Here is a 16967-nt window from a genome sequence, read left to right on the forward strand (position 1 = left end):
GATCAAAAGCCTTGCTGAAATCAAGGTAGACTACATCCACTGCTCTCCCCCCATCCACCCAGCCAGAGACAACATCACAGAAGGCCACCAGGTTGGTGGAGCACGACCTCCCCCTGGTGAACCCATGCTGATTACTCCTGATCACCTCCTTTTCTTCCAGCTGTCTGGAGATGGCATCCAGCACAGCTGTTCCATCACCTTTCCAGGGACAGAGGTGAGGCTGACTGGCCTATAATTGCCTGGCTCTTCCTTCTTGCCCTTTTTGAAGACCGCAGTGACATTGGCTCTGCTCCAGTCTTCAGGCACCTCCCCCGTCCCCCAAGGCCTCTCAAAGATGACCGAAAGCGGCTCAGCAATCACTACTGCCAGCTCCCCCAGCTCCCGTGGATGCATCCCATCGGCTCCCATGGATTGGTGAACATTGGTGCTGCCTGGGCGCTCCCGGACCACCTCTTCCCTGACTGCAGGGAGGTCTTCCATTCCCCAGAGCCTCTCACTGGGGGGGAGGGGCAGAGTCCACTTTGGGGGTGGGGGGGGGGAAAGGGGGACATTTGCTTCAGCCTCTGTTAATGATCCACCCCCCCTCATGCCTTGGAGACCCCCCCCCCCCCCCTTGGGCAAAGAGCACAGAGGGGGTGGGGACAGCGAGAGACAGTCCTGGGGGGCACCATGTGAGTTCTGGGGGGGGCACATGGTTAAGGGTCCTTTTAGGGGGGGTTACATCCAGGGATGGGGGTCCATGGAGGGAGGAGGGACATGTGAGACCTTTATTGTTGGGAGGGGACATGTGGCAATAGACATTTGGAGAAACTGGGTTCTGTGGGGTGATCCCAGGATCTGGGTTCCAAATCTGGGGGGTGGAAATCCCACACCTTTTCCCATATAGATTTCCCACAAGCTCCCTGTACACCCCTGGGGTCATGCAGAAGAATCTGGACGTGTCCAGGGGGGTCCTGGGGGCGTCCAGGGGGGTCCTGGCAAAGCTGGGGACACCTTTCACGTCACCCTGGTGGTGATGCATCCCAGAGTTGGGGATGGGAGTTATTTAGGTGCTTGGAACAGTGCATCCATCGGCCTTGAGGAAGAACTTAAGCGAGGCAGAAGGAGCTGGAGGAACAAGAAGATGGACACCACCTGGAGATGCCACCATGGCACAATGTAACCATGAAGGGCCAATGGCAGGACTGGTGCTGGGCAGCCTGGGCTGATAGCACCAATGAGGTTCTGACAAGTGGACTCTGGAGGGTATATAAGATACTGTTGAGGCACTGGGTGCCATTTTGTAGCATCCTGCGTGTGGGTGTCTGTGGTGCGATGGTCCCAGCGAGGAGAGCTGGCGGGTAGAGCAAGGAAAGATCGCTAGCCCCTGCAGTGAGGGACCTGTAATGGCGGCGTGTCTGCGGCAAGTGGTGCCCGGTGTGAGGAGCGTGTGGCTGCTGTCCCTGCCGTGTGAGGGTCGTCTGACTGCAGTCCCTGCTGTCCCTTGGAATAGCTGAGCAGTGGCCACGATGGACTCGGTGATCAAGGTACTGTTACAGCTGGGGAGGGATGATGGCGGTAAAGATACGCCTTCTGAGAAGGAAATCAGCACCGTGGTGTGCCGGTTCGAACGGGAGGGGGTCTGTGCGGACCGTTTTGATGATGTTTTGAAGCCCCGCAAACGGGACGAGATTTCTCTCGCCCTTGCGCAGCATGCAGCGACTGCGCGAAAGGCAAACGAGCTGAAAATACGGGGCTTGCTGCTAGGAATGCTTGGAACAGCTATAGAAGAAGGGGAGGCAAACGGAGCTGCCCGGCAGCCTCTTGGTGCTGCCCCGTCAGACTCGTACAGAAGGAGCGCTCTGCAGTGCGAAGGGCAGGCGGGGGAGGCGGGGGGGAATGTTTCCTGTCGGGATCCAGAGGCTGCGACACAGCCCTCTGCGCCCCCGGGAAGCGTCTGTGCGCTTGAAGGAGTTCTGCCGCCGTACCGCGACCCATCCCCCGCCCGTGGAGCTTCTGCGGTTCGAGGAGCTCTGCCCCCATACCCCGACCCATCGCTGCCGCTGCCACCACGAGCGGAGCGTCCTTGTGCTGATGGCAGGGCGTGTGGCGCTGCTCGTGGCCGCTGCGGAGATGACAAGGAGGGCAGAACGAGCAGGGACGGTGATGGTGACGGGGAAAGGAGTTACCAGGGTGGCGGAAAGGGTGGATTGACGGACTGGGGAAAGTGAGATGTGGTCTGGTTGAGGAGGGGTGATCGTTGGATGCTGTCCCGGTCGTAATTGGCGATAGGGGAAGCCGCGAGCGGGTTTCCCTCGATCCAAAAGGAGCGACCCGCTGATTAGATCGTGTGGACAAACGGGGCTCAATTCGCCCCTCACTCGGGATGCTTTGGAGGCTCTGACATCCGTGGGTCCCCTCCTCCGTCGTGATGTCACCAATTGGATGCGTGTGGTGCCGTCCCCTGTGCAATCCACTTCATGACGGTCCACGCAGTGGATGACGAGCCTTCGGGCAGTACTTGCGGCTGCTGAAGGGGACCCCCAGCACCCGTTCCATGATTCCTCCTGCTGCGTTTGGCAGGGATGGCCGGGGGATGGGAACTCCCCAGGCACGAGCAGCTAAGCTCAGAGCGGGGCAGCTTCTAGCAGGCGCCGATGCCGGGATCCAGGCATTGCAGAGGGCGGCTGGGGGGCGGAGTCAGCGGATCGTGGGAGCGAAGGGAGTCCGAGTCCGACAGTCAGCGGCGTGTGGAGTGGCGGCTGTCAGCTCTCAGCAGCCTCAGAGCTGCGTGACGGCTGTGGGCAGGCAGGCCGCTTGAAGGCAAACGGCCCCGTTGGGCGCGGGGTGAGGGGCCCGGTAAGTGCGGGGATCAGGTTGCAGCGGGCCGTTGGAGCTGCGGGCGGCGCGGACAGAGCGCTCGTCAGTGCCCAGTAGGGGAGGTGCGTGGAGCGAGCGGGCAGAAAGACGGAGCGCAGCAGGGCGACGGGAATGGGGGGGTCCTGCAGGCCCAGGGTCCCTCCCCCTTCTCTCGGAACGGGCCAGTTTCGCCGCTCGGGTTCGTCGCGCGCCCGCAGCGGCATTAACGCTCGATGGCCGGGATCGGCCTCTCGTTCGAGCGATGATCAGCTGTGCCGGCGCCTCGCCTCCTGAATAGGCGGGACCGCGAGCCATTGTAGGTACGGCCTTGACAGACTGCGGGGCGGATGTTGCGGCGACTGCAGTGAGGGAATGGCCCGATGGGAGGCCGCGAGTGCCAGCCCGACAGATGCAAGGGGTAGGAGGTTTCCTTTGGACTGAAATGCAGAGACGAGGCTGCAACCATTTCCGTGGACAGGGAGGGAGAGATGGAACGAGCGGTGCTGATTGTCCCGCTCAGAGCTCAGGTGCCCGGCACGCTGCTGGGAGAGATTTTCTGACAGCTCTTGGGGCTCGCATCACAAATTCGTACCAGGGGCCACTGCCTGCCAGTTCTCACTACCTACGCAATTCCTTTGTACGGGAGGCAGGATGCTCATCCTGTCTGGTAGATCAGTGCCCCTCCCGCACCATAAAGTCGAAGCGCTCAGACAATTGGTTGCGCAGGAATTGCGGTGTGGGCACACAGAACCATCGCTTAGTCGATGGAACACACCTGTTCTTGTCATCAAAAAGTCTTGTGGGGCTGATCGCTTGTTCCATGACTCACGTGCTGTTCATGCTCAGGTGGTTCCTTTTGGAGCTGTACAACAAGGGGGCCGCTTTTGTCGGCCATACCCAAAGGTTGGCCCTCGGTGATCATTGATCTCAAGGATTGCTTTTTCTCCATTCCCCTTGCGGAGAGAGACCGGGAAGCATTTGCTTTCACAGTGCCTACGGTAAGCAGTGAAGCGCTGGCGGAAAGGTATCAGTGGCGGGTGCTGTCGCTCATCCGCCAGGGTTCCGGTGTTGGGGCGCAGGCCGATGAGGACAAGCTTCCAAGCCAGGCGGGTTCCTCCCGTCCCCTGACGGATGGTGGGGGGGGATGGGGGGTGGTGTTGGCAGGCCTGGCAACCAGGGGCCGCCCTGGTGGTCGATGTTTCCATGGCCGCCTTCTCACAGATGTTTCACAAGTGGCTGTGAATTTCCACCCTGTAGATGCAGGTGTGTTCCACGTTGCCCCATTTGCTCTGCACCTGAAACAGGATACGGCCGAAGGCTTTGTGGGGCTCCGCCTGCCGACACAAAGAGGAGAGGCTTCGTCACGCGCGGCTCCCTTGGCCGAAGCCCGGCTCTGCTCTGCTGCCATGGGACGGCGCTGCTGATGGAGCAAGGCAGCCACCCTCCTCCCTCCCGCCGGCCGTCATCCCTCCGCACCCGCAGGGGGACGGTTTGCCTCCCGCAGCGCCTTCCTGCTGCTGCGGCGGCTCTCTGGCTGCCATGGCCGCCCCCAAAGCCACCAGCCACCTCCTGACTGATGGTGGAGAGGAGCGGGAGGGCAGAGGTGATGCTGGGGGAGCCTGGGGGCTGCTGTGCTCGAGCAGGAAGAACTATGGCTGCCAAAGGTGGGACGGCCGCCTCGTCTGTGTTCCCCACGGGAGGGAGAGCAGAGCAGGGCCCGGCTGAGCAGGCCAAGCCTTTCTTGCCAGGACTGGCCATACCTGCACGTGGAAGGTCTGGGCAATCTCTCCTTTGATGTCGTAAACGAAAAACCCCAGGGCGGTTGGTGGTTCGTCCTCGTCCATTCCCTGAAAGACAAGAGACGATTTCGGTCACGCTTTAGGGCAGGCCGTGCGAAAAGGACTTTTGCCGAGGCCGAAGGTGGGAGCCCTTCTCCCCCATCAGCTCTGGCAGAGCAGCAGAGGCTCCGGAGACGTGTGAGCACCCCGAGGGTCTCCGTGCCCTGGGCCGGGATGCCGCGCTCTGCAATCTCCTCTGGGATTGCTCGCCATGCGTTTGCTGTGGCCTTTTCTCCTGTTGGTGGAGTCGCAGAGGCCGAATTCCCGGCAGCTTTCTGCAGCTGAGGCCGGGCGCAGGGCTCTCCCGAAGCTGCGCTGCCCTGCGTTCCCCCTCACCACTGGGCTGTTTGCCCTTTTAACCCCCCTTGGTTTTGATGCTCGCTCCCAATCGTTCTCACGATGGCAGTTAGAGCTCTCCCATCTCTGAACCCTTTCCCCGATCCACACCTCGTCACATCGCTTCCGTCGTGATATTCGCGCCCGCTAATGAGAGGGCTGTCACTGCATAGCAGCCGCTGTTCATGACTGGGGCTCCCGCCGCTATGGGGCCTCGTGGGGCTCTGTGCCAAAGCTTTTCCTCGGGGTTTTCCTCCCTTGGAAGCAGCAGCACAGACTTACCAAGACAATAAACTCTCTGGGGGCGCTGCTGACTTCCCCGGAGGGAGAGACCGCCGTGGAGATGTGCCACACGGTGAAAGCCGAGGGCCGGATTTTCTGCGGCAGCCGGATGACCACGTCGCCCTCGGATCCTCGGAAAGCCCAGCAGTTGCCAGGAGAAATATCGGCCTGCAATGAGAGAGACGCGTCTGTCAGCAGCGAGGCCAAGAGCCCCAGAGCCGGCCGGTGAGCGAGGAGCAGGGGCAGGAGGACAGGAGGGGAACGGGCACAGCTGGGGACGGCAGACGGAAAGGCTCAGCCGCCTTTCTCTGCTTGCCCAGAGGTGGCAGGCAGCCCTCCCAGCACCCGTCAGCTCTCTGTCAGCCATCCATCACCCACGCTCAGTAACGTGGGGCAGTGTGGGCTGAGCAGTGCAGCTGGGCCAAAGGAAATCGCTGTGCGCTCGCTTGTGCAGCCAGAAAGCTGCAGCCAACACACAGGCGCCGTTTGTCCTGCCGTACCTGCAGCAGCGTCTCAGGAGGCTTGGCGCTGGAGAACAGTGGGGAAAGCCAGCCGTGCTGCCTGCCTGCCCCGCCGTAACTCTGGGACGTCCGCTCAGCATCGATGGTGGCACCTGGAAGGAAGATGGAGAGACGTGCAGTGGGGCGGCCCAGAGGGGAGCTGAAGGAGCCAATGCTCATTCCACGAAGCTCCTGGGGTGCAAAATCCCTCCTGTGTGTGTGGGAAGTGTGGAGTCCCAGCCTGAGGCACTGATGGAGCAGTGGGGAGAGGAGCCGCTCAGCCCCAAGAGCACAGGTGGAGGCTTTGTGAATTCTCAGAGCGGGGAGATTGAATGGGATGGCAGGAGGAAATTCTTGCCGCCCCCAGAAGCCGTGGGTGCCCCGTTGCTGAGACCGGGTTGGACGGGGCCCTGAGCACCTGATGATTTCTGGATGTTGTTGCCAAGGAGAGGAAAATGTTTTCTTTCCTAGCTCTCTCCCCTTTTCCATTTTGCTTTTTACACCTGAAATACTTCTGTTTACCTTCCATTCCAATTTCTCTAGAATTCAGTCTACTAAATACAACTTGTGCAATATCCTGAGTGTGAAAAGAAATCAAGCGATGTAAAATATATGCCTTCAGAACCTTCTTCTCTCTGACAGACTATACCTTTCTTTCCCAAGTGAATTTGAAAGCTATTGTATATCAGGTACATGAAACTGCTCACTGCGTGGATTTCTTTAATAGAAAAAGGAATCTTTACAAGACACCCATTCATCCGTGGTAAGGACAGTAGAGGTTAGAAAAGAATGAAAAGCAAGTTATAGCAAAATAAATCTAAAACAATGAAACAAATGGAAAAGATAATAGCCATGCAAGTGAACAGGGCACGAGAAGAAAGAATCAATCCATTCTCCCTGAGCAAAGCTGACGGTGGGATGTGATCTTCTAGAATGAAAAGATGTGCTCAATTTTTTTAACGAAAGAGAAAGAAGAAGAATATGCAGCAAAAATAATCATAATAATTAGACATCTCAGAAACAAAGCCTACAAGCAAAGTCTGGAAGTTACCCTGATGGAAAGGGTGGCAGCCCTGCCAACGGCAGGGAGCTGGGCTGGATGGGCTGTAAGGTCCCTGCAGAGCTCAGCCGTTCCAAAGCTCTGTGAGACAGCGGGCAGAAAGCAGAGCTCGGCAGCTTTGGGGAGCGCCAGGCGCAGAGCTGAGGGCACTGAAGCTGCCTATCGACGTACCCAGGGTTTGCAGAGCCCAGTTGGGCAGCCAGGCGCCGTTCTCCACCATTTTCTCCATGGCCTCCTGGGTCAACTGCAGGATTTCCTGGCAACAAATGGGGAACGGAGAGACAGCAGTGAGCACAAACGCTGCGGAGGAGAGCTGACCCTGACCCTGACCCTAACCCTGACCCTAGGGATGCTACCCAGGAGCCAGGGGAGGGAATGCACAGCGCTGCACAGCACACCCTGATCCCAGCCAGCAGCGAGGGGAGCAGAGCGGCTCCAAGGCACGAGAGGGGCTGAGCTGAGAGCCAGGTGTGGGGCACAGAGCTGCCTCTGGAAAGGGCTGAAACAGGAGGGAGCAGCGCCGTCACCTCGCTGTTGAATATGTGGATCCCGCTCTCCTGCAGGACATCAAACAGGGCTTGGAGAATGAGGCCCTTCTTGGCCGACAGCTGAGTGGATGTCGCCTCCAGCTCCTGCCTCTTCTCCATCTGAACCCGAGAGTTCCTGAAGGCAAAGGCAAAGCGAGCCTTGAGCACTGCTCACAGAGCTCAGAGCTGCAGAGGTGAAGGATCCTGGGGGGGGGTTGTGCCCTTCCTTATCCCCCAGCCACTTTCCTTCCTTTGCTTTGCCTTTGCCAAGGGCGGCCTTCGGAAAGGGAAAGGGAAAGGGAAAGGGGAAGGGGAAGGGGAAGGGAAGGGCCTTGTGCAGGGCAAGGAAGCGTTCTTACCCCAGAGCTGGGAACTCGGGCGCAGGTCCTGCTGACAGCACCTGGAAGAGAAAGGCGTTCGATGGCAGGAGGCACAAGCAGCGCGGCCAGGGCTTCCGCAGGGGCTTCCCAGGGAACCGCCGGCAGAATTTCCTGCTGCTGCCCAGCCATTTGCAGAGCGGCGCTGCCCAAAGCCGGGCTCTGAAGCCCTCCCTGTGCCGCACAGCATCTCTGCTTCTCCCTCGGCTTTCCCGGCCCCTTCAGGCTCCCCCGTGCCAGGCATGGGCCAAAGGCCCCTTCTGCCCCCATGCTGCCGCCTTCAGCCCGAGCCGGGCGCTGGGAAGATGCTTCCGCACCGAAGCCCACCCTGCTGCCCAGGCGACCCCCAGCCCACCCTCCATCTCAGCCCGTGGCCAAACTCCCCCCGCTGCTCAATGGGGGTTGCGTTGGCCTCTGCTGCGCAGCCTGCAGCACTGACCTGCAGGACGTTGCTCCTCCATGCCAGTACACAAAGGAAGGCTCCAGCTGTGGGGAGATCAGGTGGGACAGACCATTAGTTTGCTCCGCAGCCCCGTTTTCCTCCTGCAGACCCACGCCGTGTGGGACAGTCCCGCTGCCCAGCCCTGCTGGCATGGCTTTGGGTGGGGAGCACTCACCAGAAAGGACAGAAAGCAGCAGGACCGGAGTCCTCCTTCCCCTCTCCGCAGCAGAGCATCGCCTAAGGGAGAGAGCAGACAGCGGTGAGCGTGGCCCAGCTGGGATCTCCTGGGATCCTTGCAGTGCTTTCCTCTGCCCAGCAGAGATCACAGCATCACACTCCACCACCTCCATGGGCAGCCTGCTCCAGGGAACAGCGGGACCCATAGGGACACCTTCAGAGCCGCAGAGACACGTTGGGACCCATTCAGACACATTGGGACCCATAGAGACACATTGGGACCTATTGGGACACAGAGACACATTGGGACGCATTGGGACACATAGAGACACGCTGGGACCCCATTCCTGCCCCCCAGGACGCCATGTTTCCACCAGGGCACACTGCTGGCTCACGGCCGACCTGCCGTCCCCCAGGACACCCAGCTCTGAACAGCTCCCCTGCAGCAGCTCCTCCCCCAGCCTGTATTGCTGCACGCCGTCCTTCCTCCCCACGTGCCAGACTCCCCCCTTGCTTTCATGCAGCTCCCAGGGCCTTTCGCAAGAGCCTCCGGTGCCAGGGCAGAGCGCAGGGCTCTGCTGTGCCACGGGGGCAGGGCTGTGCCCACCCGACGCCATTCGCGGCTTCCTGACTGCCCAAAGCCCGGCGCCACCCGGTGCTCCTGGCTTCCCCTCCCCACGTTCTGGGTCCTGCTGCACCCACCTGCCCCGCCGGGCCGGCATTTGGGCTCCTTCCAACTCAGACACAGGCAAAAGCTGGCTCTCGTGCCAGGACACAATCACCTCTCCCCTCGCCTGCTCCGCCGTCCTCGCGGGACTGCAGTGCTGCGCGAGGGAACCCGCTCGCGGCTTCCCCTATCGCCAATTACGACCGGGACAGCATCCAACGATCACCCCTCCTCAACCAGACCACATCTCACTTTCCCCAGTCCGTCAATCCACCCTTTCCGCCACCCTGGTAACTCCTTTCCCCGTCACCATCACCGTCCCTGCTCGTTCTGCCCTCCTTGTCATCTCCGCAGCGGCCACGAGCAGCGCCACACGCCCTGCCATCAGCACAAGGACGCTCCGCTCGTGGTGGCAGCGGCAGCGATGGGTCGGGGTATGGGGGCAGAGCTCCTCGAACCGCAGAAGCTCCACGGGCGGGGGATGGGTCGCGGTACGGCGGCAGAACTCCTTCAAGCGCACAGACGCTTCCCGGGGGCGCAGAGGGCTGTGTCGCAGCCTCTGGATCCCGACAGGAAACATTCCCCCCCGCCTCCCCCGCCTGCCCTTCGCACTGCAGAGCGCTCCTTCTGTACGAGTCTGACGGGGCAGCACCAAGAGGCTGCCGGGCAGCTCCGTTTGCCTCCCCTTCTTCTATAGCTGTTCCAAGCATTCCTAGCAGCAAGCCCCGTATTTTCAGCTCGTTTGCCTTTCGCGCAGTCGCTGCATGCTGCGCAAGGGCGAGAGAAATCTCGTCCCGTTTGCGGGGCTTCAAAACATCATCAAAACGGTCCGCACAGACCCCCTCCCGTTCGAACCGGCACACCACGGTGCTGATTTCCTTCTCAGAAGGCGTATCTTTACCGCCATCATCCCTCCCCAGCTGTAACAGTACCTTGATCACCGAGTCCATCGTGGCCACTGCTCAGCTATTCCAAGGGACAGCAGGGACTGCAGTCAGACGACCCTCACACGGCAGGGACAGCAGCCACACGCTCCTCACACCGGGCACCACTTGCCGCAGACACGCCGCCATTACAGGTCCCTCACTGCAGGGGCTAGCGATCTCTCCTTGCTCTACCCGCCAGCTCTCCTCGCTGGGACCATCGCACCACAGACACCCACACGCAGGATGCTGCAAAATGGCACCCAGTGCCTCAACAGTATCTTATATACCCTCCAGAGTCCACTTGTCAGAACCTCATTGGTGCTATCAGCCCAGGCTGCCCAGCACCAGTCCTGCCATTGGCCCTTCATGGTTACATTGTGCCATGGTGGCATCTCCAGGTGGTGTCCATCTTCTTGTTCCTCCAGCTCCTTCTGCCTCGCTTAAGTTCTTCCTCAAGGCCGATGGATGCACTGTTCCAAGCACCTAAATAACTCCCATCCCCAACTCTGGGATGCATCACCACCAGGGTGACGTGAAAGGTGTCCCCAGCTTTGCCAGGACCCCCCTGGACGCCCCCAGGACCCCCCTGGACACGTCCAGATTCTTCTGCATGACCCCAGGGGTGTACAGGGAGCTTGTGGGAAATCTATATGGGAAAAGGTGTGGGATTTCCACCCCCCAGATTTGGAACCCAGATCCTGGGATCACCCCACAGAACCCAGTTTCTCCAAATGTCTATTGCCACATGTCCCCTCCCAACAATAAAGGTCTCACATGTCCCTCCTCCCTCCATGGACCCCCATCCCTGGATGTAACCCCCCCTAAAAGGACCCTTAACCATGTGCCCCCCCCAGAACTCACATGGTGCCCCCCAGGACTGTCTCTCGCTGTCCCCACCCCCTCTGTGCTCTTTGCCCAAGGGGGGGGGGGGGGTCTCCAAGGCATGAGGGGGGGTGGATCATTAACAGAGGCTGAAGCAAATGTCCCCCTTTCCCCCCCCCCACCCCCAAAGTGGACTCTGCCCCTCCCCCCCAGTGAGAGGCTCTGGGGAATGGAAGACCTCCCTGCAGTCAGGGAAGAGGTGGTCCGGGAGCGCCCAGGCAGCACCAATGTTCACCAATCCATGGGAGCCGATGGGATGCATCCACGGGAGCTGGGGGAGCTGGCAGTAGTGATTGCTGAGCCGCTTTCGGTCATCTTTGAGAGGCCTTGGGGGACGGGGGAGGTGCCTGAAGACTGGAGCAGAGCCAATGTCACTGCGGTCTTCAAAAAGGGCAAGAAGGAAGAGCCAGGCAATTATAGGCCAGTCAGCCTCACCTCTGTCCCTGGAAAGGTGATGGAACAGCTGTGCTGGATGCCATCTCCAGACAGCTGGAAGAAAAGGAGGTGATCAGGAGTAATCAGCATGGGTTCACCAGGGGGAGGTCGTGCTCCACCAACCTGGTGGCCTTCTGTGATGTTGTCTCTGGCTGGGTGGATGGGGGGAGAGCAGTGGATGTAGTCTACCTTGATTTCAGCAAGGCTTTTGATCCTGTCCCCCACAACATCCTTATAACAAAGCTGAGGAAGCGTGGGATAGATGAGTGGGCAGTGAGGTGGGTTGAGGATTGGCTGCTGGCAGAGGGTCGTCGTTGGCGGTGCAGAGTCTGGCTGGAGGCCTGTAAGCAGCGGTGTTCCTCAGGGGTCGGTGCTGGGTCCGGTCTTGTTCAACATCTTCATCAATGACCTTGATGAGGGGATGGTGGCCACCCTCAGCAAGTTTGCTGATGACACGAAGTTGGGAGGATTGGCTGAAGGCCGTGCTGCCATTCAGCGAGAGCTGGACAGGCTGAGAGCTGGGCAGTAAAAAACCAGATGAGGTTTAACAGAAGCAAGTGTAGAGTCTTGCATCTGGGGAGGAATAATTGCAAGCACCAGTACAGGTTGGGGGATGAGCTGCTGGAGAGGAGCTCTGCAGAGAGGGACCTGGGTGTCCTGGTGGACGGCATCCTCAAAAATGAGGTTTCCTTAGTTGAGTGAAGTATCAGAATATCAGTGAAAAGGTGTCTGTAGTAAATCTTTTTCATATTTGCATTAAAGATCCAGCTCTAAAATTAGACTCCTTACCTGGTTTGGACTAACGGGCTTACAGCAGGTCAGAAAAAGACTCGTGTGAATACTAAGGACAGAGAACTTTCTAAAAAGTAAGCAGCTAATCAGCAGTATTTAACCTGTAGGCAAGAAAATATTACTGTGCATTGACTAATTATAGAAATATTTATAAGGCCCCATCCAAACAGAATTCAGATAATAGATTATATTGCTTCATTGTGTGAAGACTGATTCAACCTTAATGTGACTGTTCAAGTGCAGGGCGATCCCTCAAACCCTGGGATCTGCCCTGGAATCATTTTCTCTAGGGGAGTATTGTTCTCCCCCTTGACCCATTTATAGAAATTCCACAGGAAAGACATGTTAATTTTAGTATATTCAGCCTGCCTGGCTCGCCAAGTGTATAACCAAGATGTTATAATTGCAATATAATCAAAAGAGTAAGGCAAAGCAAACAGGGATCACAAAAGAGAATAAGTAGAAGAGCTTACCCTTGGGTTGAGCTCACTAGAAGATATCAAAGAGGAGGATCTCCAGAAGAGATCCTTCCCCTCTGGTAGCCAGCTCTTAAATAGGTCCAGGAGGGGTGGAGCCTGGCTCCACCTGTGCTTCCGGTAGCACAGGTGAATTGCCTTCACCTGTGCTCCTCTGGCTGACTCATGGCTCACCTCAGGTGATCAATCAGAGGTTCAGGCCGTGACTCAGCAGTTGCCATACACCTCCAAAACAACTTCATTGAAAATCTTTTAACTTGCACTAAGATAAACCTTTTATTAAACTGTTTTGAGAGAAAGTGTGTGTGCTCATCCACCAGAAAAAGAGGCTTTTTGCATAAGGGGCTTCTCAAATAAAGCTTATGCACAGTTCAATGAGTGCTTTGAAAATTTAGGCTGTTTAAAATGATTCTGATTTTGTAAGAATCAATTAGTATAGCGTCTACACTTCCTGAACAATTGAACTAACATTGTATTCCTAATAAACATCAATGGAATTTTAATCAATACACGTGTTGTATGTTTACACAATCCCAACTCACCTTTCTGAAACATTCTTTTGACCTTTCTGATCACAAGAGTATTGCACTGAGTGCAGGTGTCCAGTGGTGGAAAGGCCTGCCATATTGCTGATGTGTGGTATGAAGCTGGGGTGCTAGACACAACTAGTTCCAGCCCACTGCTCCTCCCTCCTACTGCCCCACAGGACCCATTAGCCAATGAGCAGGCAACTCAGAGGGAGTGGAGCTCAGAAGAAAGATCGCAGAAAAGAGTGGGAACACCTTGGAAGAAGGTCATGGAGCAGGTGCTATGTGCCCCCAGCAACGCTCACCCTGCAGCTCCTGAAGAGCGTATGCTGGATCAGGGAGAGGTGTGAGGAGGAAGGGAAAGCGCAGAGGAGCTACTCTGCGACAGATGAAGGAGTCAGAAACGGAGGGGTGAGGAAGACCTGCTGAGCAGGGGAATGGGATGAAGAAAAGAAATTTATTTTCCCTAAGTCAAATTAGTTTTACTTCTGAGGTAATATTCCCATGGGCTTTCCCCTCTCTCTCTGGCTTTCTGTGGAGGGGGAGTGAGAGAGAGGCTGAGTGAGTGTCTGGTGCCCATAAAATCAACACACCAAATACACTGTGGCAAAAGCAATATAAAATCCATATACATTGATTCAGTTGACAAGTTACAGTCTCAGCATCTCGATTACTAGGAAGTCAGGTAGATCTTGGTGCATTATACAATAGATGTTCTTACTGATGGTGTTGATTGCCTAAGCAAATTAGGCCTCTGAAGAGAAAATTGTACAGCTGATAACCTACAAGAACCATAGCAGCAAGCAATAAAGAAAAATTAGCCCACCACTTCCAGAAACTAGTAACAACTCCAAAGAAGAGCAAACTCAGAGAGACACTGCTCCCTCTGCTGCTAACACTTAAAGAAAAGCACCTTTTCCAATCATTGCTTGCACCTGAGCTCCCTGGGATAGCCTTGACCTCTCCACTAATGTTCAATCATTGGTTCAGGCTGTGAAGGGATGGAGCAAGATGTAGTCAACTGATTCAACCTTAATGTGACTGTTCAAGTGCAGTAGATAGAGTCCTTGACTACAGCTTGCCCAGCCCTGAGCTTGGCCGTCACAATCACTTAGGCACTACTCCTGGAAAGCTGCTGAGTATGAACTTAGCCTGAGAAGATAGATGGGCTGAATTGTCTAATTTTTAACAGATGGACGTGCTGAAACACAGAAGTCTTCGTTATTCTATGGAAAAGGCCTTTCAAAACTGAGGAAGATGTATGAAAAGGAAAAAAATACGTAAAATTTTCTTTGGCTGTGGGCCACTCAGAACAACTTAGCAATTACAGTTGGTATGTAAGTAATGTGGAATAAGATGAATTTTTTTTTTGAATCTGAAGTTTCCAAAGCTTCAGAGATGACATAGATGAAATAGAATTAGAAAAAATGCTTCATGTAAGCAAGAATGAATTTGGTATTCCAAGCACTGTCATTCATTGTGGAAAATTCTTGGTGCTCGTGTACCTTAGATATCTCCTGGGGTACTTCCAGATACATGCACTTAGGTACAAGGCCTAGTATCTGCAAACTAATGAAGATCACTTAGTTCAGGCACTGGAACCTAGCAAAAAGCTATGAAATCAACCTTAATAAAATAGACGAACTCCACAATGATCAACTGTTAGGATTCTAACAGGCTTTTATAACAAGTCTTTGTCTTGGATGCAGAAAATACCTTTGGAAAAGACAGATGGGAGGCTATCTGACTGATTTGTGAGAAGAGTCAAAATGTGCTATGAGAAGGGATTTCCTCCAGTGTGACCCGCTGCACTGATGTCCAAGCTGCAGCTCATTTCAGAAGTGTTGCTGAGCTCCTTCATGGTGCTTTGGGACAGCTTTTCCTTATCTGAAACCACTCATCAATGATACCAAGGGTCTAACTAACTTGCATTGCTTTCCAATACCTGCGTACTGAACAAACTCAATTACATGAACTTGATTTCTCTTCATTCTTTAGAGATAATGCGATAGGAAAATCTTGGAGTCAGCTAAAAGGATCCCATTCACCCCTGTGAGCGTAGGTGTTGCTATCCACATTTCTTAGATAACGACAGATTGCTGTGAATTGCAGTTATTCAGGATAAGACAGCTATTACACTGCCCAGACTGGCTCCTATTGCACTGTAGACCTCAGTGTTTTTGCAACATTGTGTGTCCCGCTGCTGACAGCACTTTGCTATATTCAAGATGAACCTTCTTTTGAGTGCAGTGATACCATGGGTTTCATATTGCTTTACCCCAGTCTATGCACATCTGATTGCTGTTGTGGGCTTTTCCCTGTACAGGTTTGATTTCACACACCTGTATCTACCTGTATTACATTGTACAAAACCTTTTGCTTGGAGAGTAATAAATGACTTTACCCCGGAAAGAACAGAAATATTCCTTCCTTCCTTCCTTCCTCCCTCACTTACTGCTTTGGCTTATTATTGAAATGCAGATCTCCTACAGGTCTTATTTCAAGTCTTTCAAATATTCTCTAGAATACTTGTCATTAATTTATGGTATTCCTTTGTTGCCCACATTCTATTTCTTATATGGAGCTGGCCTCAGTATGAGCCTTGAGAGATTGCCATCCAGGAGCATTAAAGAGGTTTTAAATCCCTTAATGTTCAGTGCTTTAAAAAGTATTTTATGATAAGGCAATTAAAAATGACATGCTGCAGAAAGTAACAGGATCCCAGAGTGTGTTACAGGGATGGCTCAGCAGAAAATGAGCACTCTGTCCAATTTCTCCCCTTGGCCTCTGCTTATCTCATAAAAACTGTAACTTTCAAAAAATAAAGGAAGCAACCCAGATCTCTGCTGGGTTGAAGGATGATGTTTTGTTGCAGGGTGGAAAGTTGCAAGTTCTGAGAAAACAATGACCGTTGAAAGGGGTCCGTTCATGGTGCAGGAAATCTGATTTCTGGAGCTGTGTGTGCATGTGTGTTCTCACTTCACAACTGCTTCCAGATAATGGGGCTACCAACTCAGGCAGGAATGGTAGGGCTGTCATCCTTAGTCTAAAGTTCAGATCTTCTTTCTGCCTTGTTATAGTTCCTTTGAGGTGTTTGTAGCAATGGTCATGGTGTTCTCTGTTTGGCTGCAACTCTGACTAAATGGAATCGAATGATGAAGGAAAATACAGAAGCTGGTATTCTCTGGGCAAATTTGCCTGCCAAATCCACCTTTAGCAGAAGAAAGATGTGGTTTTTCAGAACTCAGGAGAGCTGTACCCGCAAACACTACAGGCATATTTGATGAGCTTGCATTCCCCTTCCGTTGAATCAAAAACCTGGGCTAAGAAGGAATGTTCCATGTAGGGAGAAGAAGATGATAGAACGTGTTCCTTTCAAGGCTCGCTTGGGAAATGTCAGGTCTTTCTGAAGGCACCATTCAGCCACGGGCCTTTTTTGCCAAGAAAGTAACAAGACAGGCAGCGCTGCAGAACTGAGTATTCTCCATGGATTTACTCATCGCCTGAACTAGACTGTGGCAATTGTCTTCATGATCATCAGCATATAGTTAAAAGGGAGCAGCTGACAAAGGGAAGGGCATACCAGTGAGTCTTTCCATTTTGAAAGATGTTCATGTAGTCCATGCTCAGCCACGGGCCTTTGTACTACTCCCCTTGAGGCTGTGAAGTCCACAGGACCACGGGTAGGAGCATCAACACTTGAGCGTGCTTCAGTGTCTACGAGGGTATGTCATGACACCAGGTGGTGGAGTGCTGAAATTCTGGGAGCCAGTGAACCCAAACCCAAACTGAAGAAGATAAGCCTCCAGAAGGAACAGCAACTACTGTTCCAACAGAACCATAAGAAGACCGCCAACAATCACCTTGCAACAATCGCCTGTCAAT

General features: G+C 54.8%; 2 protein-coding genes across 3 annotated transcripts; one reads left to right on the forward strand and one right to left on the reverse strand.

Annotated features, from left to right (window-relative positions):
- Positions 1–659: 659 nt before the first annotated feature.
- LOC125698978 (translation initiation factor IF-2-like) lies at positions 660–16636 on the forward strand. The gene is made up of 2 exons (XM_048957986.1): positions 660–2838; positions 16163–16636. The coding sequence occupies exon 1, from the start codon at positions 1509–1511 to the stop codon at positions 2208–2210; it is 702 nt and encodes a 233-aa protein (XP_048813943.1). The 5' UTR covers positions 660–1508; the 3' UTR covers positions 2211–2838; positions 16163–16636.
- LOC125698977 (sperm-associated antigen 4 protein-like) lies at positions 4055–9114 on the reverse strand. 2 transcript variants are annotated; one of them, XM_048957985.1, is made up of 10 exons: positions 9080–9114; positions 8376–8437; positions 8198–8244; positions 7741–7781; positions 7382–7517; positions 7026–7110; positions 5795–5907; positions 5295–5462; positions 4599–4685; positions 4055–4172 (listed from the first exon to the last, which is right to left on the reverse strand). In XM_048957985.1, the coding sequence occupies exons 1-10, from the start codon at positions 9097–9099 to the stop codon at positions 4065–4067; spliced, it is 867 nt and encodes a 288-aa protein (XP_048813942.1). In that variant the 5' UTR covers positions 9100–9114; the 3' UTR covers positions 4055–4064. The 2 variants fall into 2 exon arrangements, with proteins under 2 accessions (XP_048813942.1, XP_048813941.1); XM_048957984.1 differs by lacking the exon at positions 4055–4172 and having other exon boundaries at positions 4486–4685.
- Positions 16637–16967: the final 331 nt, after the last annotated feature.

This window comes from Lagopus muta, chromosome 11, assembly GCF_023343835.1.
Source record: "Lagopus muta isolate bLagMut1 chromosome 11, bLagMut1 primary, whole genome shotgun sequence".
In the NCBI taxonomy this organism is placed as follows: Eukaryota; Metazoa; Chordata; class Aves; order Galliformes; family Phasianidae; genus Lagopus; species Lagopus muta.